Source organism: Scomber japonicus, chromosome 9 (genome assembly GCF_027409825.1).
Source record: "Scomber japonicus isolate fScoJap1 chromosome 9, fScoJap1.pri, whole genome shotgun sequence".
Classification (NCBI taxonomy): Eukaryota; Metazoa; Chordata; class Actinopteri; order Scombriformes; family Scombridae; genus Scomber; species Scomber japonicus.
In genome coordinates, this window is record NC_070586.1 from 14,365,686 (window position 1) to 14,391,873 (window position 26,188).

The 26,188-nt window shown below is 37.9% G+C and overlaps 3 protein-coding genes across 3 annotated transcripts; all 3 read right to left on the bottom strand.

The window, feature by feature from the left end:
* Positions 1 to 108: 108 nt before the first annotated feature.
* On the bottom strand, positions 109 to 7,199 carry psat1 (phosphoserine aminotransferase 1). Its single transcript, XM_053324703.1, has 9 exons — positions 7,075 to 7,199; positions 5,425 to 5,485; positions 5,043 to 5,112; positions 3,531 to 3,736; positions 2,510 to 2,682; positions 2,056 to 2,225; positions 1,745 to 1,873; positions 650 to 787; positions 109 to 484 (listed from the first exon to the last, which is right to left on the bottom strand). The coding sequence occupies exons 1-9, from the start codon at positions 7,129 to 7,131 to the stop codon at positions 382 to 384; spliced, it is 1,107 nt and encodes a 368-aa protein (XP_053180678.1). The 5' UTR covers positions 7,132 to 7,199; the 3' UTR covers positions 109 to 381.
* Positions 7,200 to 9,809: 2,610 nt separating this feature from the next.
* kiss1rb (KISS1 receptor b) lies at positions 9,810 to 12,940 on the bottom strand. The gene is made up of 7 exons (XM_053324700.1): positions 12,887 to 12,940; positions 12,437 to 12,658; positions 11,787 to 11,911; positions 11,347 to 11,482; positions 10,950 to 11,188; positions 10,687 to 10,839; positions 9,810 to 10,183 (listed from the first exon to the last, which is right to left on the bottom strand). The coding sequence occupies exons 1-7, from the start codon at positions 12,906 to 12,908 to the stop codon at positions 9,947 to 9,949; spliced, it is 1,134 nt and encodes a 377-aa protein (XP_053180675.1). The 5' UTR covers positions 12,909 to 12,940; the 3' UTR covers positions 9,810 to 9,946.
* Positions 12,941 to 17,488: 4,548 nt separating this feature from the next.
* On the bottom strand, positions 17,489 to 24,448 carry isca1 (iron-sulfur cluster assembly 1). The gene is made up of 4 exons (XM_053324716.1): positions 24,356 to 24,448; positions 19,720 to 19,773; positions 18,847 to 18,952; positions 17,489 to 18,559 (listed from the first exon to the last, which is right to left on the bottom strand). The coding sequence occupies exons 1-4, from the start codon at positions 24,434 to 24,436 to the stop codon at positions 18,411 to 18,413; spliced, it is 390 nt and encodes a 129-aa protein (XP_053180691.1). The 5' UTR covers positions 24,437 to 24,448; the 3' UTR covers positions 17,489 to 18,410.
* Positions 24,449 to 26,188: the final 1,740 nt, after the last annotated feature.

Below are 26,188 nucleotides of genomic sequence, written 5' to 3' on the forward strand. Positions count from 1 at the left end.
TTCACTGTGGTCACCTGTATAACCGCAGTTGAGACAAGAAATGACACTGCAAAATATAGGTATTACCAAAGATTTACTGGAATGTAAACAGTTTTTTTTGAACAAGTAACAGGAATTACCTACAGTATTTACATCACAGCACTGTTAGTCAACAAGTTCATAAAGATATTACTTCTTTGAAACACAGATGTAACTAAGAAATTACTGAAAAAAGTGGTAGTGGTTAAAGCTTATTAGGAACAATGAAAGGGTATTACAAAACACTTGTCTAAAGGTGCACTTTCCAGATCCAACATGGATCCGAAACTAGAAGTAAACAGATTGAAACTGTAAAGGAAATGCCACTGTGTGAAGGCTGGCTGACTGTTAGCGTGACCTCTTCTATTGATGTTCTTTAAGGAACTCTTTCATGTACGCAGCCAGAGCTTCAGTGTCCTCCAGTGTTACAGCGTTGTACAGAGATGCACGAATTCCTCCAACTGACCTGAAGGGGGAGACAAATTTTAAGGTTTGAGGTCTTATGAAATCTTATGAAACCTTATGAAACCAGCTATTAAGCAGCCATGTTCTGCCTCAGAACGCAACATTTTTTCTTTATATTTAAAAACAAGATATGGATTGTTTGTTCTGAACAGTGACAAACTCTAACCTGTGTCCTTTCAGTGATATCATTCCACGTTTTGATGCCCCTTCCAGAAACTTCTTCTCCAGGGCCTCATCTCCCTCCTTCTTCCCCACGCGAAATGGTACATTCATGCGGCTTCGACAAGCCGGATCTACTGGACACCTGGACAGGTGGACAGACATGACAGTCACTTAAATGTAATCAGTTTTAGTTTAATTTAACATAGTCAAACTCTAAAAGACAGAACGTTAATACACATGGAAACATAATTCAAGGGGACAGGAGGTTTAGGGTAGACATAGAGTTTAAGTTCTATCTGTGCCGTTTGTGATAAATACACCAGCGTCACCAAAAATACTGTGATGGATGGCTTCTGCACAATCTTGGGCATCATAATGATAACTTAAGCCTGGAAAATGAAAGCTCTCACTTCTAAAATCATAAATAAAATATTCCTTTTAAGATAAATGGTTCCATTGTATATACACGCTGAGCCCGATTCGAGTGCTCAAACACACAAAACATACTGTAAAATTCTCACCTCCTCTTCCTTAATTGGATTTTGTGTCAGAAATAAAACTTTTTCATAATACAATAAGTATGCAGTAGAAGGCAACAATTGTTCAAAGTGAAGTGATTAATAAAGAATAGAATAGCACTGGCATATAAAAATATAGCTACATAGATATCTTGTAATAGTTTTAGTTTTGGCTAACATTTTCTGCAAAGAGGTCAACTGCTGCAGACCAGGACTCAGTCACAACAATATTGAGGGCTTGGGTGGCACGCTATAGACCTGACTGACTTTGAGAATACTCCTTATTGCAATGCGGTCTTTTGTTGTCATTGTTATGTGATGTCTGAGTGAGCCCCCTGAGCTATTACTTTATTTTATTCATAAGTTGGATTACTTCATCCATCTTTGAAATGGGTGGCACTTTCAAAAAATTCTTCCCTAAGTGTATCCATAAATGTAGATTAAGGTCTAATAGACTCAATCTGATCTGGACTGGCACTAAAGTTTCACAGTGTGTTAAATTTCCCAGAAGGTTTTAACTTTTTTTTTTGACTGTTTCCCGTAATTATAGCATCCATCACTGAAAAGTTTGCTATACTTACACATAGAAACCATTAGACCCGTTGATGATGTCGTAAATCAAGGAGGACTTCTGCTTGTTGAGTGTTTCCATGGCGGCGCTGCCACCGTTGTTCTTGATCCACTCCAGGACCAGACCCATAATGTAGATACTGAGCCAACACGCGGTGATGAAAGAGATTATTAGTGTTTTCTCTTATTATTCTTACAGTAAATTTAAGTTAAAAAATTAGGGTTTCTATATTATATTGATTGTTAAATCAATATAATGTGTCTTTACATCAATGTGTAGGAAACAGAGGAACCTCTAAAAGTGAAAATAGAGTGTCAGTACCTGAAACAAGGTGGTGTGTTGTACAGGGAGTTCATTTCAGCCTGCACCTTGTAGTCCAGGACGATGGGACACTCTTTCAGTGCGTGACCTAACAAGTCCTCTCGCACAATGACCACAGTGACCCCGGCGCAACCCACGTTCTTCTGAGCACCGGCAAAAATCAGCCCAAACTATACAATTAAAAAAGGGGCGGGAAAAGAAAATAAGTGACGTAAGTTAGAGCAATGGGTTTGAAATCTTTTTTTTTTTTTTTAAGGACATCTAAGACTTCACTTTAGTTGTTTTACATCCTCACATGCTCATGTAGGGCCTGATTTGGATGCCATTTAGCCAAGCAAATTTCTCTTAAGGGAATTATAAAGATCAAACACTCTTGGCACTAATTATCTGGGAAATTTGGGGAGAAATAAAAAGGTGCTTTGAGTGTTTTATACAGTATCGTTCTTCGTTTCACCTTGGACACATCCACAGGTCGGGACAGGAAGTTGGAGGACATGTCGCTTACGAGGACCACCCCGTTTGTTTCCGGTGTGAAGTTGTATTCCACGCCGTGGACCGTCTCATTACAGCAGTAGTACACGTAGGAGGCTGAGGGGTTCAGGGTCCAGCTGCTAGGGTCGGGGATTTCTGGAGAAAACAACACAAAAGAGATTTAAAACTGTGTATGTGCCCTTGAATTTCTTATGTAGGATGTATTCATATCTTCCATGAATATATAAGACGGTAGCCTTCACATCTCGCCTGCCTCAAACCAGTTTGTGGTTATTTTCAAATCTAGTCCTCTTTTAAAAATGAAGCACCGCCATCTATATGCTACCTCGAGCATTTGGTTTCCCCCGGCCATTTGGCAAATGCAGTAAAATCCAGATGTGTTTGCAGGAGTAAGTGCAAAAAAGGAAAAATTGCGGGCTGTAAGTGAGAGATTCCTTTTGCTGGTGATGGCAGACTGTCAGGAATGTTCTTCAGTACAAACCGGCCTGTCTGGGGGACCAAGTGAAGAGGAACAACATATTTGGATTTTGTGTTGTGTTCTTTTTATCTTTTAACAAATTATATTTTATATATTAAATTATATAAAAATTCACATATCAAATTAAATAGAAATAACACTGTACAGCTGCCTTATCGCATTAGGATGAAGAAGAGCCCCACTGAAAACTCTAATCAAACACAACCATGTGGAAAGACTGTAGGCATACCAGAGTCTTTCATTGGTATTCGGCCCTATTGTTTATTATGCAACCACCTTTGACACTCTGCCAAACTCTGCGGAGGGACCGTCCTAATGCAACATGAATGACAATGACCGACTCACGAGAGCCAACACTATTTTGTGAGTGAGTAACGAGAATTCTACTGAACTTTAAAATCACATTAAAGTAATTAGAAGTCTTCATGTCATCCAAAAATTGAAATGGTAGTGTGGCAGTCACTGTGTTCATTCATTGGTAGTTTTCATTCACACACACACTCACTTGTGTAACCATCCAACTTCGGGTGAACAACGTTGACTTTGCCGTATTTTTCCGCTTCTTTTGCAGCTTTAGACGACCACGTGCCAGTCACGATGTAATCAGCGCACTTGTCCTCCTTCAGGCCGATCAGGTTGAGAGGAACAGCGCTGAACTGTCCAGACCCGCCGCCCTGCAGGAACATCACCTTGTAGTTGTCCGGGATATTTCTGTGTAGACAAAGGTCACTGTGTTAAAGACTTAATTTGTACCTCAAGAGGCAATAGTGAGTCATTGTAGTGTTCAGTCTGCACTTTAGCTGCACTGCGATTTTTTTATTCTCCTGTTTTATCTGTCTTTTTCAATTTTTATTTTCTTTATAAATATGTCTTTATAATGTGTTGTGTGTCTTTGGCATTTTGTCTTGGTGCCTTTTATGTGTCATGTAAAAATGTTTTTAATTGCCTTGTTGTTGAAAGATGCTATAAAAATTTACTTGCCTTGCCTAAAAGACAAAATTCGTAATGATTGAGCTAACTGCAAAGACCTACGCCTAACTGACTTAAGTTGTAAAGCCAATAAAAACACACAATGTATACAGTTTAAAAAGTAGATTATAATTGACTGGTTGGTGTCTCTTTAAAGAAAGAAGGCTTAGAAGAAGAAAAAACACACACACACACACACACACACACACACACACACACACACACACACACACACACACACACACGGCTCTACCAGTTTCCTCACCACCAACAATGTCATGCATAATATGATGAACAATTTCACTACACTCACTCGACCTTTGTTTATTTCAAATTGGTGAAGTTTAGTTTTTATAATGCTGAAATAAACCCTCAAAATAACAACACAGAAGAGTACTGTAGCCCTCATCCTTTCTTCCTCACTAGAAGAGCTGGATTTGGTTTGGAAAAGTATTATGAAAACTTTCGAAATCAGCTCCTCCCTGATGAATCTTACGGTAATAACCACGTGGAGTAACACACCTTTGCGCCTGACAAACCACCACGTTGGTGCAGCCTCACCTAAAACCTGTTTGGCATTCAGCCATCATCGAGCTAACATGTGGACACACAGGAATCAGAAACTGATCCCACACAAGAAGAGAAAAAAACACTTGCAAGAACAAGAGAGTGAGTGCACAGGTAATTATTTGCATTTGTCAGTTATTGTGCGTTACCCTCTAAAATTGTTCTGCATTACTAGCAGTTTAAAGGTCACCATGGTGTAGTGAGGATGTTCAAAACTAAAAATAGGATTAAAAGTAGGTCAGTAATCTTCCTGGGAATCCTGATAACAAGATGAAGGTGCTATCTGTTTAATAAAAGTGATTTATCCATATATTTTGTACAGGTATGCTTTGAGAATAGTATTTTTTAACAAACTGTTTTTGAAGTAGTATGACCAGGCTACAGCACAGTGTACCACTTTATGGCACCTTTCTTTAGTTCTTAACAGAAAAGAGGAGTGAAGAGGATTATAGAAGCATTAAATCCACAAAGAGGTACTTACAACAACTCTCGCATGAGAGTCTCGGTTTTGTTCAGGATTTTGTTGAAGTCTGGCGATCGATGGCTCATCTCTGGTTTGAATGAAAACATCGAGGTCAGAAACATTTTTATTTAAAATCACAGTGTCATGCTTTAACCAGCTATGATCCAAGTGATCTCAGATTAACTTTGAAGGCAGACAAGACTGTTGAGAGGCAGCTTCAACTCACATGATGAATACACTAGACCCGTGAAATATAGGGAATGTGTTTCTTCATGTGTCTGTTACTGTACGAAAAGAACAATGATGCAATTTCCACACACAAAAAACAACCTCAGAGTAATCAGAGCTGATTAAATCAACCCACACACCTTACTCTGAAAGTCTGTCAACATCAGCTTACCAAGAACACTGATACCGAGGCTGCTGTAGTTCAGGAGCTCCTTCTGTGCTTGACGCAGCACCTGCAACAGAAGTCAGATTAAATGTTAAGTATGATGATGATGGGTTGACAAGTTTTCAAGAAATTAAAAAATAGAGACATAATGTGAGTTGTGACAAAATGTTTGATATGAATAAGTCAATGACAGCAGTTTACAAAAAACAAAACAAAAACACACACGATTAAAACCCTTTTTAAATTTTAAAACATCCTTCCTATCTAGATTACATCCAATCCATCTAGATTTCAAAGTGATCTATTGAGAGATATCTACTGTAGCTCAAGTCAGAACACCTGTCTACATGGCTTCTGAAAAAACAACCGCATTATATCTTTACACTTGCCCAAATATGTGTATTTGTCACATTTTTCCTTTTAATTTGTTGTTTATTGATTGCTTCAATCCCCACAAACCAAAATCCAGAGTAATCCAAAAATACTCCATTACAACTAAAACTCCTGCTTGAAAAATCCTACTTCCCTTCTGAGGGGTTGTGAGATGATAGAAGGAAAAACAAAAGTTCTGATACACAAATCTGTTTATCTATTTTTTTCTCTAATCTTTGATTTTTGGCAAAATGTTGGATCATTTGAATATTTGTTGATGTGAAAGCATGTGAGAAGTTTAGACAGAAAAAGTCACTATTTGGTGGAGCTATTAACAACTCATAGACACCTGAAATGTGAGCCCAACTACACGCTGCTTTTTGTAAAGAAGTCAAAAACAAAAAAGGCTGTAACCACTGATTTCATCTTTAATAAAACATTGTATTTTAACAGCTCGTTATATATTATCCATTGTGTCAAATCTACATCTGAAAAGTAACTAAAGCTGTCAAATCAATGTAGTGGAGTAGAAAGTACAATATGTCCTTCTGAAATGTAATGGAGTGAGAAGTGTAAAGAAGCATCAAATGGAAATACTCAAATAAAGTACATGTACCTCAAAATTGTACAGAAGCACTGGAGTAAATTTACTTAGTTACTTTCCACCACTGATAATGTTACATTTTCATTAAAAACATGATCAAACTGCAAAGACCTGACCGGTTTAGCAGAAAGTGCCAGTAAAACAAGATTCAATTGCTGAGATGTTATCTAGCTGTAGGTTACATGACAGTTGTGTAAGTTTCATTGGGGTTATTTTTTTAAGTATGAACCGTGATTTATTTTTATGTGTTTTTCCTGCCATCTAGAGGCTGTGTCTTCTCCTGACAGCGAGGCACAAAGAAGCAGGTTTTTCCACATGAATGAATGAGGCTGATGCAACTCAACGCTGTATTTTCAGCCGGTTGGAGCTGCTGACAAACGCCAAGCCGACATGCTGCTCATTTTCTCACATAGCCTATCAGTCTCGAAAAAGCAGATTTGCAATGAACCTGTAAAGTCTGAACTTTGCATGTCACGTTAAAACAAGAACGAGAACACCTTAGAAAAACCATGAAAGTTTGACTCACAAGCATGCATCTGCAGGAAAAAAGCATCATTATTGAAAATCTCTTAATAAAAGTCACATTCCTCATTTCAGACAGTAGCCTATACCTGCCACTTTTCTTCTACAGCTTTTCTCAGATAATTAAAGTTTCGCAAGGAAACAGGAGCTAAACTTACGGATTCGGGGAGTTTTGCGGGCCCAGCGCCGAAGTTGATGGTTTGTTTCTCTTCCATGATTAAAAAAAAAAGAAAATGTTTCTCTCTCTTTAACTGGTGGCTGTTGTCTCCTTTGGATTCAGCGATGTGAATGATTTCCTCTTCTAACTCCTGCTGGTGCTCTCCTCCTGCACTCGTGTGTAATATGTTGCGTTCAGGTGCTCCTAGTAAGCTCGTACTTCTGGGATACAATTACACAATTGGCAAACACATATAATCATATATATCTGTATAAAAACTTGCTAGTTTGTTAGTAGTAGTAGTTAGTAGTTTATTGTTTATCTCTACAAATACAATATATTGTGGAAATATTTTTAATAACCCGTAATTTAACTTTTTTGTATGTGTTTTGTTTCTGGTATAATGTATAAAAAGGGCATTTTTATATACAATAAATAGAGTATGACTCATCTTTGTTATGACAATTTAAATGCTAAAGAAAATAGATGAGTATTAGCAGTGATTGGTCAGCAGATTTAAGGGATCTGAAGGTGAAGGAGGGGATGTCAGAGAGATAGCTTGTGCCAATCCATCCAGCATGCCAGACATTAACTCATTATGATAAGCATACACAATATCAGTTGAGCATGCCACTACTTGGCAAGGAGAGTAAGTCTTTTATCATTTTGACACTTGTGCCATCTGAAGGCAATGAATGTTAAAGCTGCTTTAGTTTGCTTTTTCATAGCTGCCGTGTTCATTCATGTCTCTCTGTATGTTTGAGTATGAAAGTGATTTGTTGTAATGCAGCATTCATGTCCAGCCTGTAGGTTATTTACTGCATTTTACATTTTATTTAATTGTTTCATGTCCTCGCTGCAGAAATTCTGAAATCTCCGATATAACTGAAGGCAGCACGAGCACCCAAAAGCCCAGCCAGCCACTTCATTGGCTGGTGTCACATATCTGTTTGGTTATCATTGGTGAAAATCAATATAGATGTGAACTGATTGGCTCCTCTGTCACGCCACAAGGAAGCAGACAGACGAACAGATCCAGCAACTTTAAAGTTATTTAAACACAAATTAAGATATATAACTGCAACACTACTGTCATTGGCACTTTCTATAGTATTTTTTTTAAATTTATACTTTATTATTATTATTCATTACACTTTTTTGTCATTTTAAAATGTGTTGTTGCCCAAATAATGTGAATTTCATTCTTTTACTTGTACAATGTGTTGAAATGACAAAAATAACTTGAAAATGTATTTAAATAACCTTATGGACAAAATAATAAACAGAATTGAAGCATTGAAAGGAAAGTTGATTAAAAAATATACAGTGACTTGATGTTTCACTTACCTAATTCTTAGGTAATATTGTAACCTTTGACACTTTATGTCATAGGTATTCAATCACCAATAAATCAATCAGCCCCCTCATGGACATTTCATTATCAGTGCTGGTCGGCACTTACATTTCTGGGTAAGCGCAGAGCTTTCCTTGTAGTTCAAAACACCCAACACTGAGCTAAATAACAAAACCATGAGAAACACACTGACTCTTTATATGATGTAGTTAGTAATGTATTTAATTAATTGGATTTGTTTTCCAGGAATGTAAACAGATTTCTTAATCCATGTAATGTTGTAAGTCCACAGCACAGGAACAGAGACTCACAGACATAGAAGCATGTTTTCAGCTTTAGAAAAAAAAAGTTTTTTCCAACATGCACAAGAGGAAAAACAGGCACAGCATGAGCCTGGATAATTCATTTAGTAATATATTTGCAAAAACTTACATGGTGGTATGTTACAGGCTACTTATGGGGACACATTTCAGACTTAGGACCAATTAATTAGGGATCCCCATTAGAGAAAAAGTTGATATTTGGGTCAGTGGTTAAGGGTAAGGGTTAGGTTTAGGCCAGTAGTGGTGATGGTTAGGGTAAGTCTCCATGAAATGTCCCCAAAAATGACCATAATTTGATGTCTGTGAGTGTGTCTGTGTGAGTGAGTGTGCAAGCGTTTGCCCCATTTGTAACACATCTGTAAATGCCTGTTCAGCAACTAAATAGCTGTTCATGAGGGATTCTGTAGCTACTATTTACTAGAACAACCATGTAACTGTAGCCATAGACTGCACAAAGATAAAACACAATCTCCATACAGGCCAGAAAGAACATCTGTCAAAAAAAGGTCATCAACAAATAAAGAACACAAAAGATAACAAAAACAGTCACAAAACTGACTGATTAGTTGTGTAATGAGGTCACATATGAGTTCAAGTTGTAGTTTAGGCTACAATAATGTACATCACTGCTACTAAATGTCCAACAGGGCTGCTGTCCATAAAGGATGCAGACACAATCAAGAAGCAATATTGTCTTTACAGTTTACTTTACCATGTTGAAAGATGCTGATATAAAGAAAGGAGCTCAACATTTTGACATCCAGTGAAACTGATTGTATCAGTCCAGCTAAGCTAAAAAATGTGACAGAGATAATTGTATTTCAGCAGCTTGTGGAGGTCACGAGAGGCACCTGACTGGTTTGTTTTAAGAGGTCACATGACAGCCACTGCTCCTCAGTGTGTGTGTGTGTGTGTGTGTTACAGTAAAACCTGTCACTTACTGGTGTCTTTAGTACAGTACTCTCTATTGAGCCCACACTGTGCCACGATTCTCAAGGTGGAACTATCTGTCAGGCAATTTGATCTAAAATGTTTCTTTTTTCTGTGTATATTGAATGCAATCTGTGTATATTTCTGTGTATGTGTGTGCACATTCACATGCACACATGTACACGGCTGCTACAGACTGCTCTCATCTCCAGAATAAACTATAAATAAACAATGAGTCCACAGTGTCCGTATGCCTAGCGTGGCCTTTAGGACCCAGATGAAAGAAAGTGCATCTCTGCTTCTCCTTTGGGTGTCTGATGATCCATCTCTGCCCCCTCCTCCGTGTCCATGTTGCCTACCCTGACTTTCCGCAGTGTACGCCACAGAAACATGGCAGGGAAGGCGTGCTTGAAGGCCTTTCTGAAGTTGTTACCCATGAAGGCATAAACAAGCGGGTTGACAGAGGAGTTGGAGTAAGACATACAGTGACCCCAAATCTTCAGCTGTGAAGGCAAAATTTGGACAGAGTTAAATGTAAGGTATCAATCTGTGTTAACGATTCAGAAAAAAAAGCATCATCAGCATCAATATCTATAAATTACTATTCAACAAGAAACAAAAAATAGTAATAAAAACGACAAATTGCCAGAAATGCTACTGAGACTTTACTTTGAGTTTGGGAGGGACTGTCAATCACAGCTGTCACTCATGATGTGACACACCCCTTTTTATACCTTCAATAACTTACATAAAACAAATTTAAAAGCAAAATTTTAAACCTGAATATAAATCACTGTGTTAAGAACTATCTAATGTGATAGAAACAATGTTTGTAAAAAAAGATAGATAGATAGATAGACAGACAGACAGACAGACAGACAGACAGACAGACAGACAGACAGACAGACAGACAGACAGACAGATAGATAGACAGATAGATAGATAGATAGATAGATAGATAGATAGATAGATAGATAGATAGATAGATAGATAGATAGATAGATACCTTGTAGAGAACATAACTGCGGAAGCCAAACGTTTGCAGCAGAATGCAGACCTGAATGGGGCCCCAGCAGATGAGGAACAGGGCCACCATCACCACCACCATACGAGAGACTCTTGCCCGCACTGCTGCTGCACGTTCTACCTGAGCCTGAAGCTGGAGATACAGATTAAGACTATCAAACATATACATTTGTCTGTGGAGTTAATAAAGTAAAAGAAAAATGTATGTGAAATAACCACAATATCTCCATATCTCTCGATTACTTGGTAGCTACTGTCAATGGGATTCACGCTGGTCTGGCCCATGCGCTTCAGCATGAAGGCATAACAGGCAGTGATGGTGAGCAATGGCAGGAGGTAGACAGCCAGGAAGCTGTAGATGATGAAGGCTCTCTGGAGGTGGGCTGAAGGGAAGACCTCACTGCAATAGGTCTGAGGACCAAACCAGTATCCCGCCTCCAGACGCTGGTACACCGCCACAGGGATCGACAAAAGCAAGGAGCCTGGAGAGAAGAGGGGGAGAATCATTGTGTAACTGAGAGCATGATGTTCATAATAGGTTTCACTAATTGTGTGGAAATGGCAAAACTTCAACTTCTCTCTAAATTTACATCTGCTTGTATCTTGTTGTGAATGTGAGTGAGGTGTGTTTGTGTCATACCGATCCAGATGGACACAGAAACAGCCAGAGCCATGCGTGGAGTGCGATGTCGTAATGACTGCAGAGGGTAGACAGTCACGTAGCAACGGTCCACACTCATGGCTGACAGAGTGATACATGTTGCCTGTGCAGTCACCTGAAACACATACATGGTACTCTGTTTGCTTCAGTTTACTTAAGAAAGGAACTGTAATTTTACAAGGTTTTGCATATAGTTATCAGTCCTGCCAGGAAATTGCAATTCAACCAGTCTCCACAATATATGCAAAGAAATACAAAAATTTAAATATCTTAAATACTAGGTCACTTTTTAAATGTTTTAATAAGTAGATGTATGGTCAGGTAATTAGGCCAGTGACATGATGGTAGTGGTTAACATCATACTTTTTCTAGCATTTCCAGGACTGTGTGTGTTTTGTGTGTGCACATGTGCATCTCACTTGCTGCAGGTAGTTCACTAGTCGGCACATAAACTCTCCAAAGATCCAGCTGGGCAGTGGGTACAGTGTGGCAGTGAAGGGGACGCAGCACACAAGAAAAAGGATATCAGTGGTAGCCAGGTTTACTGGAAGAGAGCAAACGCCAAAAGTGATTCCTCAACATAAAACATCTCTGTGAGAGCCGGCGTTGAGATGAGACCCATTCAAAGGGACAAAAGGCTGAGATGGAGAAACAAAAAGATCATGAATAATAATGTCAGTACCAATAACTGGAAGGTAATGAAGTTTCTGCTATTAAAAACTCACTGAAACTACTGAAATTATTACGTTTTTTAATCCAAAGTGTGACTTTATAGAGCACCATCACCCAAGAGAACCCGACACCCAAGATGATTTGTGGTGGTGTTACTGATAGCAGAGATTACTTAAATCAGTTTATTTTATATTGCAACTTTTACAAATATTTATATGAAATAACATATTCCAGTAATACAGAAAGTGAATGATTTCTCTCATCACCCTTCTTTTTTCTTTGGAAAATCACAGTTTTCTTAAGGAATATCATTTTTTAGCCCAATAAACTCATTGAACTTTAGCATCACATTTCTTTCGCTATCAAACTGCAGCTGCAACTGCTTTGGAATTGTTACCTATGTAAAAATTGGTGACAGTCTTCATCTGCTGGTGTTTGGTGACCACGTGGATGACCAGTGAGTTGCCGACCAAGCCGACCAGCATGATGAGGCCAAAGAAAGTGGGCACCAGCCATGCATCGACCAACATGGGTGGCCCCTCGCCCTGCAGAGCTGCAGACTCGTTGCATACAGACCCGCAGTCCGGACCCTGACTGTCTGCCGAATCCTCGATCATCTCTGACAAACCAAACTCAAAAATGTTTCTGTAGTACATGTAGAACATATGTGGATCAGCTAATGTGTCTGTAGTATCTTTCTGTCATCCATAGTATGATAATGCAGCATTTCTCTCATGAGTATTTAAATGAAAACTTACAAACTTGGATTCATGACATCATAAAAAATCCAATTGAAATATCTTAACATATCAAATAAATGTTTTCTTGGTATAAGAAGCTTTTTTACCTGTGTGGTGTCTGTTTTGCATCTGGTGTTCCTCACTTTGCTCTGTAAAGAAAAATGTTTTCCCCCTGTTCGCAGTGTTTGGCTGCTCCTCTGTTCTCTGCAGGTCTGAGATGAAAGCACTGTTATAGACCACCAGAGCTAGGAAGGGGAGGGGGACATAAATGCTCCATGTGCATTTATGTGAGCGCAGGAGAGAGACTAAGCTAGAGGGAGCTTTTAAAACCAATTAACATCATCACCTGTAATTACCCAGGACTCAGTGCCCTGCAGATTGACTGCAGCTTGATTAGAAACTAAGTTATTTTATTTCTTCATCATGTTAACATCCAAAATGTTTATGCCAGCTCAAAGTGTCTTTTCATTAGCCTTTATTGTGACAAAATGGTCCAATATCTCAATTCTCTGCTGTTCAAAATCTTATAAATTAATTTTCAGGGTCTAGCCGGAGTGTATCATTAGGCAGAATTTAAAAACGACTTTCATAAATTAAACGGTTGATGATGTTACCAAATTTTATTTCATCAATGCTATTCAGTAACGGCAAGGAAACTCATAATGATCTGTAAGCCAAAATGAACATGAATGAATCATGCAGGATGGTGAGGGTTGTGATGACAGTGCAGCTTGATCTCCCTCCAGCATGACAGTTTTAAAGCTGTCATTACAGCCTCCACTGCGAGTGGGCATGTGGCTAATCTTGCCATCTACACAGTGTGGGACAAGTGGAGATAAAGTGATTGGGTACAAAGGTGATGTTTGTTGTTATTGCAGCTGGTGTTTGGCATATTCTCTTGGGCATAAAGCATGCATAAAGTCAAATTATACATTACTCTGCATCTAATCTGGATTTTGAAGCCTTGTTTGAAATGTCATGTGTTTAGATCCCAAATTAAATGTATTTTTGATGCATGTTAGAAATAAAACTGTTTCAGAAATATTAATTTGTCATTTTCTGCATCTGTGTGTCAACAATTAGTTTTAAAACACAAGTTATCAAGTGTCATTCTTGCTCCTGTCTCTGTAAGAACTGCAACAATGACCCTGTTTACACCTGATATTAACATGCGTCTCAGGTGATCCGATCACATGAGGACAGCGCTAAATACAAGCGTAAATGATCACCAAACCACTTGCTGACGTCATCTGGGACGCATTTGACCATATATCTTTTGTAGTGTTAACGCTGATGTCTCCTGATGCATCCCTGGTCGAAAAAAGCATTAATGCAGGACATGGTGGTTGTTTTGGTAAGTGGTTGTCTGACTGATGTTATAACTGTGAGCAAGGCCGTTTGACCTTCTAGCAGAGGTAACATAGGCATCAACAAAATCTGGACACAAGTGCTCAGACCAGACAGGTAGAGATAGGTGTGAACAGCAGTGTCTCTCAGCTGTCCACTTGTGATCAGATCACCCCAGATGCATGTCAGGTGTAAACAGGGTCAATGAGTCAGTCTGTTATGGTTCTATGTCAAAGAACAGATAAGAGAGGCTGCAGATTATAAAGACTTGAAATATTGTTGCTTTCTACTATGACTCCCCTACAAACTAAGTGCTAAAGTGAACTGAAACACTAGTCTCGTTAGCCCTGCCCTTGTGTCTTGCCATGTGTTCCTTTTTGTTTCATTACTTCAGTTTGTATTTAAGTCCTGGTTTTCCGTTTAGTTTTGTTTCACTCTGATCTTCCAGTTTTGTTTCGCATGATAAAAAATAAAGAAGCCTTCTTCTGCATGTAGTTTCCTGTATTTGGGTCCACCTGCTCCTTCTCCACATAACACAGTCTCTCACAAGCAAGTGCTACATAAAAAAAGTCAAACTGTTTTTACTGGTTTCAGTTTGGTTGTATCTTTTCTGTGTTGCTGACTGTCTTTAACTGTTGGATGAAGCAATGGTCTCAGATGAGTCTTGGCGAGTATCTTTCCCAAATGTCTGCAAGCAGCTCAGGTTCCCAGATTTCTTTGAGGCTCCTGTAAACAGTTTCCTCTGGAGGTCTGTCAAGTCTTCAAAGAACCATTTATTAGTTGGCCCTAAATTTGGAACAAACATTTCAACACTCAAATGATTCACTTTTGGTCTTCTAATTGGACTAACTTTGTGTGTATATGTGCCTACTTGTGTGGCAGGCGCAGATAAAGACAAATTGTTACCTGACCTTGTTGGGGAGACACCTGTCTAGCAGCCGGCCTGAACCACTCGAAGGACTGCTGCCTCGTCCATGCCTGCACCCCCAGGATGTGTGGATGAATCTCCTGCTTTTTAAGCTGCTCTCCAATAGAAGAGACTGAACCTAAGGGCAGTTTCTTAGATTTTTCCACCAGGTGTGCAAGGATGACAAGATTTGAGGACAGAGAGCTGGGGTGCAGTTGTCCCTCCGGAGTTGAGGCCACAGCAGTGACAGGGGCAAGAACAGGGACAGGAGATGATAAGCTTTCACGAAAATGATTTCGCCTCTTAAACTGACAACTGGACAGCTGGTTGATGTTTTTGGGGAGGACAGCTTTGGATCTAATAATCCATGCAGTGCTGCAAGTGCACCCTGTTTTATTTAGGATGGAAAGGGTGGTGCTGATGTTTCGAGGGTCAATACATATGGTGCAATGAGGTGGTGATTTCTTCTCAGCCAAAGTCGTCAATAACTCTGAAATCTGAAAAAAAGCAGTTTAGGTTTTTTCCACAGGACTGACAAAGAAATCACCCTTCAGCGACTGACAGTTTTTAAAGATGAAACGAGTGGTTTCCAACCTTTTTGGCTTTTGACGTCTTACAAAAAGCAATGTGTTAGGGCTCACATTTCAGATGTCTATGAGTTGTTAACAGCTCCACCAAATAGTGATTTTTTTTCCCTCTGAACTTCTCACATGGTTCCATTTCAAATCAAAGATTAGAGAAAAAGTCCAAAAGATGAAAACAGATATGTGCTTTGGGAATTTATTTCTATTCTCTTCCATTAATCACTTGATGACCCCTCAGATTTATCTTGTGACCCTTTGGAGGGGACTGACCCCCTGGACTAAACTAGTTAAATAAAGTAGTTGAAACTAGCTCCACTTCCAGCAGCTACAACAGTAACATGCTGCTCTAACACTGGTGCTTCAGTACTACTGATGTAATGATGACATGCATAATGATATATCAGTCCGAGGGACCAAACCACTACTTTTACTGTAATTCTCAGTCCAGAGTCCAGACTGGACAATTATCAGATGGGTTAGCATGAAATTTGGTACAGACATTCACCTTCCCCCTTAGGATGAGTTGTAATTACAATGGTGAGCCCTTACTTTTAATGTAGCATTATTAATAGGTCAAAGTTTCAATTTTTACCATGACTAAATGCCAGAAAAAAACGAATGCCATTCCCATTAACCACAGCTGTACTAATTGGAAAATATTAGCAAGCTAACATGCTATGATGGTGAAAATGTAAATATTAGCTGCTAAACATCAGCATGTTAGCATGAAAATGTTACCTTTTAGTCCTAAAATAATCTAATACATGTTGTTTGTCTTCACTACCTTCAGCCCATGAGACTCTCTGCTGTCAAAATCTCCATCCTTAATCTGTTTGTCCATCATCCCAAAAGACCTTTAAAAAGAAAAATCAATGTGTTACTGTTACTTCTGTAATGTTAACACAGCCAAAATAAGTATGATTAAAATGTGTCTTTTTTCCCTTAAATTTACCTCCTTCCCCTCTTGTCTGAATCCATGAAAGTCAGGACAGACAGGAAAGTGGTGACAGCACCGATGTAACAAGCTGACACATCTGCTTCCTACTGACAGCTGAGAATCTGACAAGTCAACCGTCTCCATGACAACTGTATCCAAGTTATGAAGTAACAACCATCCTGTCACCTGGATGTCTCTGTTTCTGAATGCTACAATAAAACAGGTTTAAAATAAATTGTACAAACAAAGATTACTCTAACATGAAGCTTCATTTGGAATCATTTAATTGAGAGTACAGTACCACAGCTCCTTGTACCTCCCACTCCCACTAAAAAAGACTGATGCTGTCCTTACTGTGTTAATCCCAGGAACATTGCACACATGTATATAATCTCAGGAGATTCTGCATATTGCACCTGTATTTATTATTATTTAAAAATAAATCATTTTCACCCTTATGCTGTTACTTTTTTCCCCACTGTACTGCTGTGTCACTTTGTCTCTTTATAGCAAATAGGCCTAGCTCTGCCTTCATTTTATTTATTTTTGTTTTGTCCTTTCTATTTTGTATTTTCTTTAATTTCATTTCACAATGTTTAACACTTTGATTACATTGAATTTGTTTTGATGAATGCAGTCTTTAAAAAATATGTAAAGTATGTAAATTATAAAAATAAATTAAAAAAAACATGTGGTCTAAACTCTACCCTGACGTTTTAGAAGATTTAGAGGAATATTTAGGTGATATTGATCAGTTTTGAGTTATAGTAAAATTGTGTTGTAGTGTTATGAGGTCATTTGGTTGTACTTACTGCATCTCATTTTTGTCTTTGTCTTATCAATTAATTTTATGAATAAAGTTTAAAAAACAAACAAAAAAACAACTGGCTGAACACAATAATACAGTAACCACACAATGTACAATGTCTTGATTTATCTATTTCTTTATTATCATATGTACACAGACATATTGCACAGGTTACAAATCTTTAGAGCACACAGTCTATACAAAGTCTGCCTTTAATCAAGCAAAAAGAAACCAACATAAACTTCATGTACTCTTATGTGAGGGATACCTGTTTTGTGCGTTGCTTTTTTTACTTGTGCGTTTGTGTGGTTCAAAGGTTTACATTCTTTATATTTACACAGAGAGATAAATATATACTTTTGTATTTTCAAAGACTATACAAACTGAATAAAGCAGTTTCAAGACACTCAACTTCGTCCACTTCTGTATACTGTTGGTACGTGACTGTATGACGGCACACTGTCTTACAGTGTGTTTAGTCAACAGCTGTTTGCCTGTTACATCTGGGTTTTGGTAGATTGATTCAAAAACCTAAAAACAATATACTTAATAGTATCAAATGTTTCAAGAACCTGCTCAGCTGTCAGCTTCATAGAGGATGTATTTGGGCCATGTTGTACCATTTCCTGCAAAGACATCCTGATGTTACTTGACTGAATTTCTGAAAATAATGTGCGTATATAAGTAAAATGGCAGCCATACATTAAAATTAAAAACACTTTGCTATCAAGGTCCTTTCTAAGGTCTGGAGTGGATCTCAGATGGAGAATAAAAAGAAGCAGCTGTCATAAGAATAATGAGAACCTAAAATCAATTAAGCTGCAATAGTTGTATGAAAACCCCTTCTAAGCATCTACATGCTTACTCAGGATGTGTGAATGTGAGTGGTCTGCAGGAACAGCAGTGGCGAGTACACAGGCACGTCCACATCTCAGAGATTACCTCATGTCCAACTCCCTCATCAACACTAGGTCTCTCAGTCTTTTTTTTGGATGGGACAGGGTTTGGAGCAGGGAGGGTTTGGGGGAGGACGGAGTCTCCGTGACACTCAGATATTGAAGCTCTCTCCGCAGCCACACGTGCCTTTTATGTTGGGATTGTTGAAGACAAATTCACTGGATAGCATTGACTCCACAAAGTCCATCTCAGTTCCCAGAAGGGTCAGCTGAGCTTTCTTCTCTATGAAGACCCTCACACCTGCAAGAGAGCCACCACAGCACAGCTATCACTATTACAGTGTTTTAACCTCAGTGTCAATAATCAGTCAGGATTTTGTAGATTTTCCATTATGGTAAAAAAGAGTCATGCCCATAAAACAACTGTGTACACTTTGGCACCCCCTAGTGGTAGTTTCAAAAATAAGTCACTAGCAGAAAGCGGTCTCACATCAGCTACAAACAAGCTGCCCCTCTGATCTGTTCCATCTTTATTCATAAACAAAATAATCCACATGTTAACTATGGTTTTAAAAAAACACAGCTTACCATCCTGCAGCACCTCCTCATCAGACTTGTCCCTCTCTTTAGTATAGTCCAGTGTGTACGTCAGTCCATTGCAGCCACGTGTTCTCACTCCCACCTTTAGACCGATCTGTAAAGAGCCAGAGAAGCTTTAACGTTTACTGTAATTCATCCACCAAAACTTCATTTCATTACATCTACTCTGCTGTAAGACAAATATGCACATTTACAGTAGTTGTCAAGCACTTTAGTCCAAAGGAAAACATCATATTACCCTGAAAGAACACCTAAAGAGATAAATCGTGTTTGTTTGAAAAAAAACCAAACATATCTCCTTTTATAAATCCTGTTTTTATTGTGTATTCCAAGTAATATCAATCAAACTGCAGTTGGGTTTATGACTACTTGGCAGAAAGATATCATTAGTATGTTTTAATTAGCGTCTAATCACCTTACAATGTTACAATGTGGTTAACTTTAGCCACACTTTTTAATGCAACAGTCAACATCATCTTGAAGCACAAATTTTACAAACATCCAGCAGTCGTAAGGCAGATTTTACTCCTGTTATAAGCAGAGTAGTATTTGCTAATGTTGTAGTAGATTTTACAAAAGTGCCTCATTTTTCTAAAAAGTGGCTTTACATTAAACTTTAATATCATCAGTGAAAAAGGTGACACTGTGGCCATGTCTGAAATCAGCCCCTGATCCACTCATTCCCTACTCCCTGTTAAGGCACATTTCAACAACAAGGCATTTCAAAGGATATAAAGACTCATTTAAGACTCAGGTGGAGAACAACGCTGCACCCTGCTGCCATTTTCAAAAGAGATAGAGACACATTTGCTGTTTATTGATATGAACTTTCAGTGACTCTTGGTTGTATCGGTTACTCACAAATTCTGGCTTTCCGTCCAACAAACACCTGATCTTGTTCACAGCTGCTGGAGTCTGAAGAAGAAAAAGACAACAGAAGACAAAAGATTACACCTCATATCTGCAATAAATAGCGTGTAACACCTTTTTCTATATGTTTAGTTTTTTAAAAAACATGAAAAACAAACATAGCAAAAACAAGAACATGGATAAAATAAAAAATAGTTTATAGTCTTTTAATTTGATTCTATTGTGTTTGTTTTTGATGTTTTAATTTGATTTATTAAGTCATTTTGTTTACTTTTTTTTTTAAACACAATCTTTAAGCATTTTTATTTTCTGTTGCGTGCATTGGTCTCCAGTTATGTCTTATAAAATTGTTTTATTTTATTTCATAATTTAATTTTGTCACTTGTTCTGTCGTTGAAAATGGAAAATGAGAGATGTTTGACATGTTTTTATCATTTCTTTTGTCCTGTTGTGTAGAGCCTGAAATCAGTACCTACAGTGTAGACTAATAACCTCCAGGACTGTACCTGACAGGATGTAGGTTTGGAGGCATTTAGGAGAGGGTGGTGAACTACATCTGCCACATCATGGTGCTAATCCCGTAAAGCCGGGACATTCATCAGCATGTGTTAAACTGTGTCACAGCCTGTTTCATAACTATACCCACGGCCAAATGTTCAGAGGAGACAAACACCTTAACTCCTATAAATCACAGAAATAATACAAGTATGAGCTTTTTACACTAGATTTTATATTCTTATTTCTTTTAACCTTTAACCTGTATTTTTGTAGTTCTGCAACTTATTTTAGTTAAGTTAAGTGCAATTTGTTAAAATGTATATTTAGGATGTGTCTGTTGCCCTACAGGTGTGAAGGATAACTTTACCCAGAATCTTTCTTTTTTTTTTAAAGGGAAAATGCAAAATTAATATAAAAAATGTTTTTTAAAAAAAGAAAAAAAGAGAGATAGAAGGAAGCTGAAAAAAGAAGAATAGAAAAAAAATATATATGAAAGTGTAAATTAACTATAAAGATATTACATTTTTCCATTTTCTTCCCTCCCTTATTTTATCTTCCTTTTTTTATTCCAAATCTTACAATAAACACTTTATTTGCTGTTTTCTCTTTTACTTTTCCATCTTTTAATTTAACACTGTATTTTATTAACTGAGACGTCTACTACAGCTGCCTCAAAATTGAAGGACAATCCACTACTACACGTTTTTTATCAGCTCAGAACAACACGTACATTATCTCGTCAGACTGATATTCACCCCCAGTGTTTCCATCCCGCCCAAAACAACAAACCATGACTCTACCTGACAGACTATTTCAGTCACTTTAAAGCTGCAGTGCAGGACTTTTGTCTCCCCCTCCTTGCAGTGACAGTAATTACAAAAACACTGTCGAAATAGTGGCTGTAAAAACGGTGAATAAATTGTTTTGAGCGTCACTCGTTTCACCATCAGATTGTGATACATTTGGTCTGATTATATTTGGAAAGTCTAGAAGAGCCGCACAATTAAATTTATTTATCCCAATTTAAGTTAGCAGAGCGCTAACCAGAAGTTAGCCACTTGGCCGCTAAAATCTGCATTCATCCAGCGTGGGAATATCAAACCTGACACCAGAGTAAAGACTATCTCTCTCTCTATGTTGTATTAAACTGCAATAGTTTGTATCATATTGTAAATTGTGTTGTGTCCGTTTGGTTGTACATTTATTAATTCGGGTCTGTTTTTTTTGGGGGTTTTTTATATGAAAAAAAAAAAAATGAATTTCCAGTGAGTCCAAGAGTCTGAGATCACATATGAAAATATTTTCATGTAAACCTGCAAATAATCATAAAGTTTGAGGATATTTGAGAAAATATTTAAGATTCTGCATCATTTGTATTTGTATAAGCACATTTGAGGCACTGACCAACTCAACTTCTTTGTATGAAAGGTCAGATTTCCTCCATGATGACACTCACATGGATCAGATCTACTCATCGGAGCCTCGTTTAAGTAACTCAACTCATAGCTTCCTCCAGTTTCAAGCAGATTATTGCTTACTAAGAAGCATTGTGTGGTGGGAAACATGACATCAGAACCAAGTGAAAGTGTCAAACTGTTATTTTAAGCAAAAAAGTAGTTTTCTCAGCAGTAAATCATGGCTAGATATTGCTTAGAAAACTTTCTAAGGAGGCGGTCCATGGAAGCTCTAATTGATTGGTTGTATTCAAAGCACAATCAGGCAGACTAAAAGTGACCAAAACATCAGGAGATCAATGAATCAAACTTTGCTCCCAGAAAGATACAAAAAAAAACTTCATCACAGATACTGAATTTGATAAATAAAGAAAAAAGACTCCAATCAGTAAAAGTGCGACGGCTGGTTTGAAGTGCTCTCAGAGGACAAACCGCAGTTTATAAACCACTTCAAAGCAAAATGCTTAAGATGAGCTGAGATATATCAGAATTTCACAGTAGATGACTTGGAAAATAGTCCTGTTCACTGATGAATCCAAGTTTGAGTGTCACTGCAGTAACAGAACGTTGAATGTAAGGATCAAACCAAAGGTGAAACACGGGTGGTGGGAATATTTTTAAGTCTGGAGTATTTGGCCGATTCTGGAGTTTGACACCTGCACTGAACCGACTCTGTACCACCACTCTGTTTTTAAGATAAATGGATCATCAGGTTTAGAACAAACTTGTCGAGTCCACACCAAGGTGAATGACTGTATTACATTTGAAAAACAATGCAAAATATAAGTATCTTGACAAGTGGTTTCAGGCTTTTGGACGCCAATCATATTTTGATAATTGATATTATATATTACTATAGTATATATACTATTACAGCAAAATAGCTCTGTTAGATATATTGGCTGATAATATTATACAGAATTTTAACATAATCGCACATTATTTTTGCAGTGATCCCTTAAATGTGGTTGTGACAAGGATATGTAATGAATATTGATAGATCACATTTTGACAATTAGGCTTTACACGATCAAGGTTTTTGGGGCCGATCACCGATTAGTGAGTTTAAATAAACCGATCACCGATCCGATCACGTGAGGGAGCAATATGTTTATTTAAATAACTTCTTAATTTACTGTTTGCTTTATCATCTGTTTTGATGTTCGTCTTTCTTTGTCCACTCTCCCTTTCTTAAACTCGGCATGCTCCTCCTTGTGTTACTCATCCAGGTGCCTGATTAAATTTGTGGTGTTGAAACATTTTGCTTGTGTTTTATCTGTCTCGTTTACTCAGAAGAAGTCCCACACCACCGACATGTTTGTTTGAATCCGACAGCTAATGATTTAAGATTCAAAAACCTTTATAGTTCGTCACATCGTTACGGGGCTCAAAACTAGCTGTCGAATTCAAACAAACAATAAACATGTCTGTGGTGTGGAACTTCTTGGTCAATATCTAGTTAAAACTGAAACATAAGCATCCTTTCTGACAAAACCAACACGCATAAAGATGATCTTTTATAAAACATATGTATTAAAATAAGAAAAGAAACAAATTAAATACATCACATTATCATCATTATAAAATCTTGCTATTTTATACCGTTATCCTCAGTGGAGAAAGTGCTGAGTCATTGTGTGCGCACAATATATTCAGTCTGTGTCTAAACACTATGTAAACTGTGGTCAAAACAGCTAGAAACCACCCGCTTTGATCATCCTACTGTGTGTTAAACGTGTGTCCCATTATTATCATCATGTGTGTGGATGCTTAAAACAAGCCATTTAAATAAAATGTACTTGAGTTAAATACGTGGAGAAATGTGGATTCATCCTGTTGGCGATACGACTAATAAGGTGCGATAAAAATGGCCAAATTAATATTTACCGTGTAAGACATTCATTATTAAAATAATTTAAGGTTTTTTGAAAATAAGGAAATCTACTTTTCTTTTTACATCCTTTGCGGAAACAACCGATTGTGGCATGTTTTTAATATAAAAACAACAACACAGTCTTTCACATCACTGTTTCTACCTTTGTAACTACTTAATGTTGCTGTTTTTAACATCATGGTAGATATGTTGACGTGTTGTGTGTTGTTAAAGAACTGAAATACAGTGGCAGTTACCTCAGTCGGTGGCATATTACCAAACAACGGCTCAACAGCTTAGCTAACCATCGTACAATGCCAATGACAAGCATTTAGTTAAGCCAAGGACGACTTTAAGATTATTGCCACCAAAGTGATACGTTTTATTATAATCACATAGAAGTGAACATCCGTAAACATGAACATATCCGTAAACTGGTGTTATCTCGAAGTCTGTACCCCTCTCTGAAGAATGTCACCCTACTGATAAATCCCACCCAACATCCGCGGTAAGAGTTTAATTATGGTTACGGTTAGCTGGTTGGGGGTTACGGTAAAATTAGATTAAGGTTAAGCAACTCCAGAAGACGACTGGTTGGGGGTTATGGAAGAGGGGGAACACATATCAACGGGGGGATAGACTTCGCCATAACACCAGGGCACGCTATTCACGTCACAAATGTTAGCCAGCTAAGCTAACTGTGGATAACGTAACGCTGCTCAACCGCCGCTCTCTGAATCATCACATATAACGCAGCTGAACGGTCTATCTTATGACTTCATATCCCCGTGCTATTACTCACCAGTGTCAGCGCGGCTCTTGTAGGCAGTATCTTTCTTTTGCTGACCGCCCGGACGGTCGCTCGCACCATGGAGGCAGACATGTTGCTACAGTTGGAATCACAACATTGAACGACGAAGTTATGAAAAGAAGCAGGGAACTGCCCCAAGTTGGCGGCTTGTCCAATGAGAATAGCGGACATCATGACGGACGGGTGATCAAGCCAATGAGCTTTCATATAAAAGGCTGGGGGTGGGGAGAGCTTCTGTTGCATAACCCAATAGTACTTGGCTTATATATATTTTATATCAATAATCATACTGAAACATTTGAAACAAGTACTTGCTAAAAAAAAAAAATGAAAGTCCTGAATACATGTGTGTTGATCGATTATTTTATAATCAGTGAGATTGAGAATAAAAAGTCCACTAGATTTCTCCAGAGATTTCAACCATACATGCAGGATTTGCTTTGTTTTTTTTGGGGTCAAACTACCATTTACAAATTCAGTAATTGATTTTTTTCTAAATACCATGCTATTCTCTGTATGGTGTGCAGGTCTTCCTGAGAAAATTAACATTACAACACAACATCCAGTGATCAAGGGTGAAGTGGCTGAGATTAACTGTAAAAATAACAAGTCTTACCATAAATGACGTTGAATAAATATCAATTTCATGTGTAGAGCACTTGCAATACTTGTGTTTACTGCCTAGTTACAGAAGCATTAAAACCATAAAGAAATTTAGATATGTAATCTTCTATCCATCATATGAGTCGACTTCATAAGACCTGACTGATATTTCTGTGCACAACTATGGTTGCTGTAAAATATTTTGTGCAACAGAGAAATAGTCAATGGAGTTGATTGTAAAAGTAAATTGTTTTTTATAAATGCACTAATATTTTTATCTCCATTCATATGTTGTACAAAAACTTTCAAGGACAATGTTCCACACTAGGATTGGATTTCAGTTTAATGAATTCTTTGAGCCAACCTTTCCTGGCAGGATTGGGGTTCCTTAATAACAAACTGAACCTCCCGTTTGGGTCAAAACACAACAGAAGCAAAAATAGTAAGGCTGGCATGAAACGAGGCTACTTTTAAAATTAAAAAATGGATTACAATACACTGAACACAATCTTTTTATAAAATTCAACCATATTAAGACAACAGTAAAGCCAGACAGTCCATATTTGAAGAAGTTGAATGATTAGCAGGTCTTTCAGACATCATCTAGCAGCAACATAATTCAAGGGCGTGGACCCTCACACAGTGCAGCTACCAATCTGTGGCACCATTACGACAAAATGTAGCCTTTGTGGGAAATAAATACATTATACTCTCCACTGAGCCAATTGAGATAACCTCCAGTTAGGTGTGAGTGAATGCAGTGTGTGCAGCAGTGTGTGCAGCAGTGTATGCCATCAGCTCAACTATATCAGTTTTTTTTTTTTTTACTTAAATACCGGCATTATTAAGCGTCAACTTTCTTGCCACACTTCCTCAACCAAGTTCTTGCACAAAGGTTATTATTACACACCAGGGTCAGCTGAGGAATACATTTCAATCCTTCTGTCCTAAAGTTACAAGCAGTTGAGGGGCAGTATGCATCTATAAAATAGGCGTGGATCAACAGTCGCAAAAAAATAGAACTATGATCCTGAACAAATATCTGCACTGTGGTTTACTCTAACACAAACACATAATACAGACACAGTATTTCTGTAATTAGAGCTGCTTTCAAAGCTGAAGGAGAGACGGACTGATGGACGTCAGTGCAGAGGACAATCAATTTAAAAGTAATTCAATTTAAAAAAAAAAAAAAAAAGATCTGGCCATTACGAAAGGTAC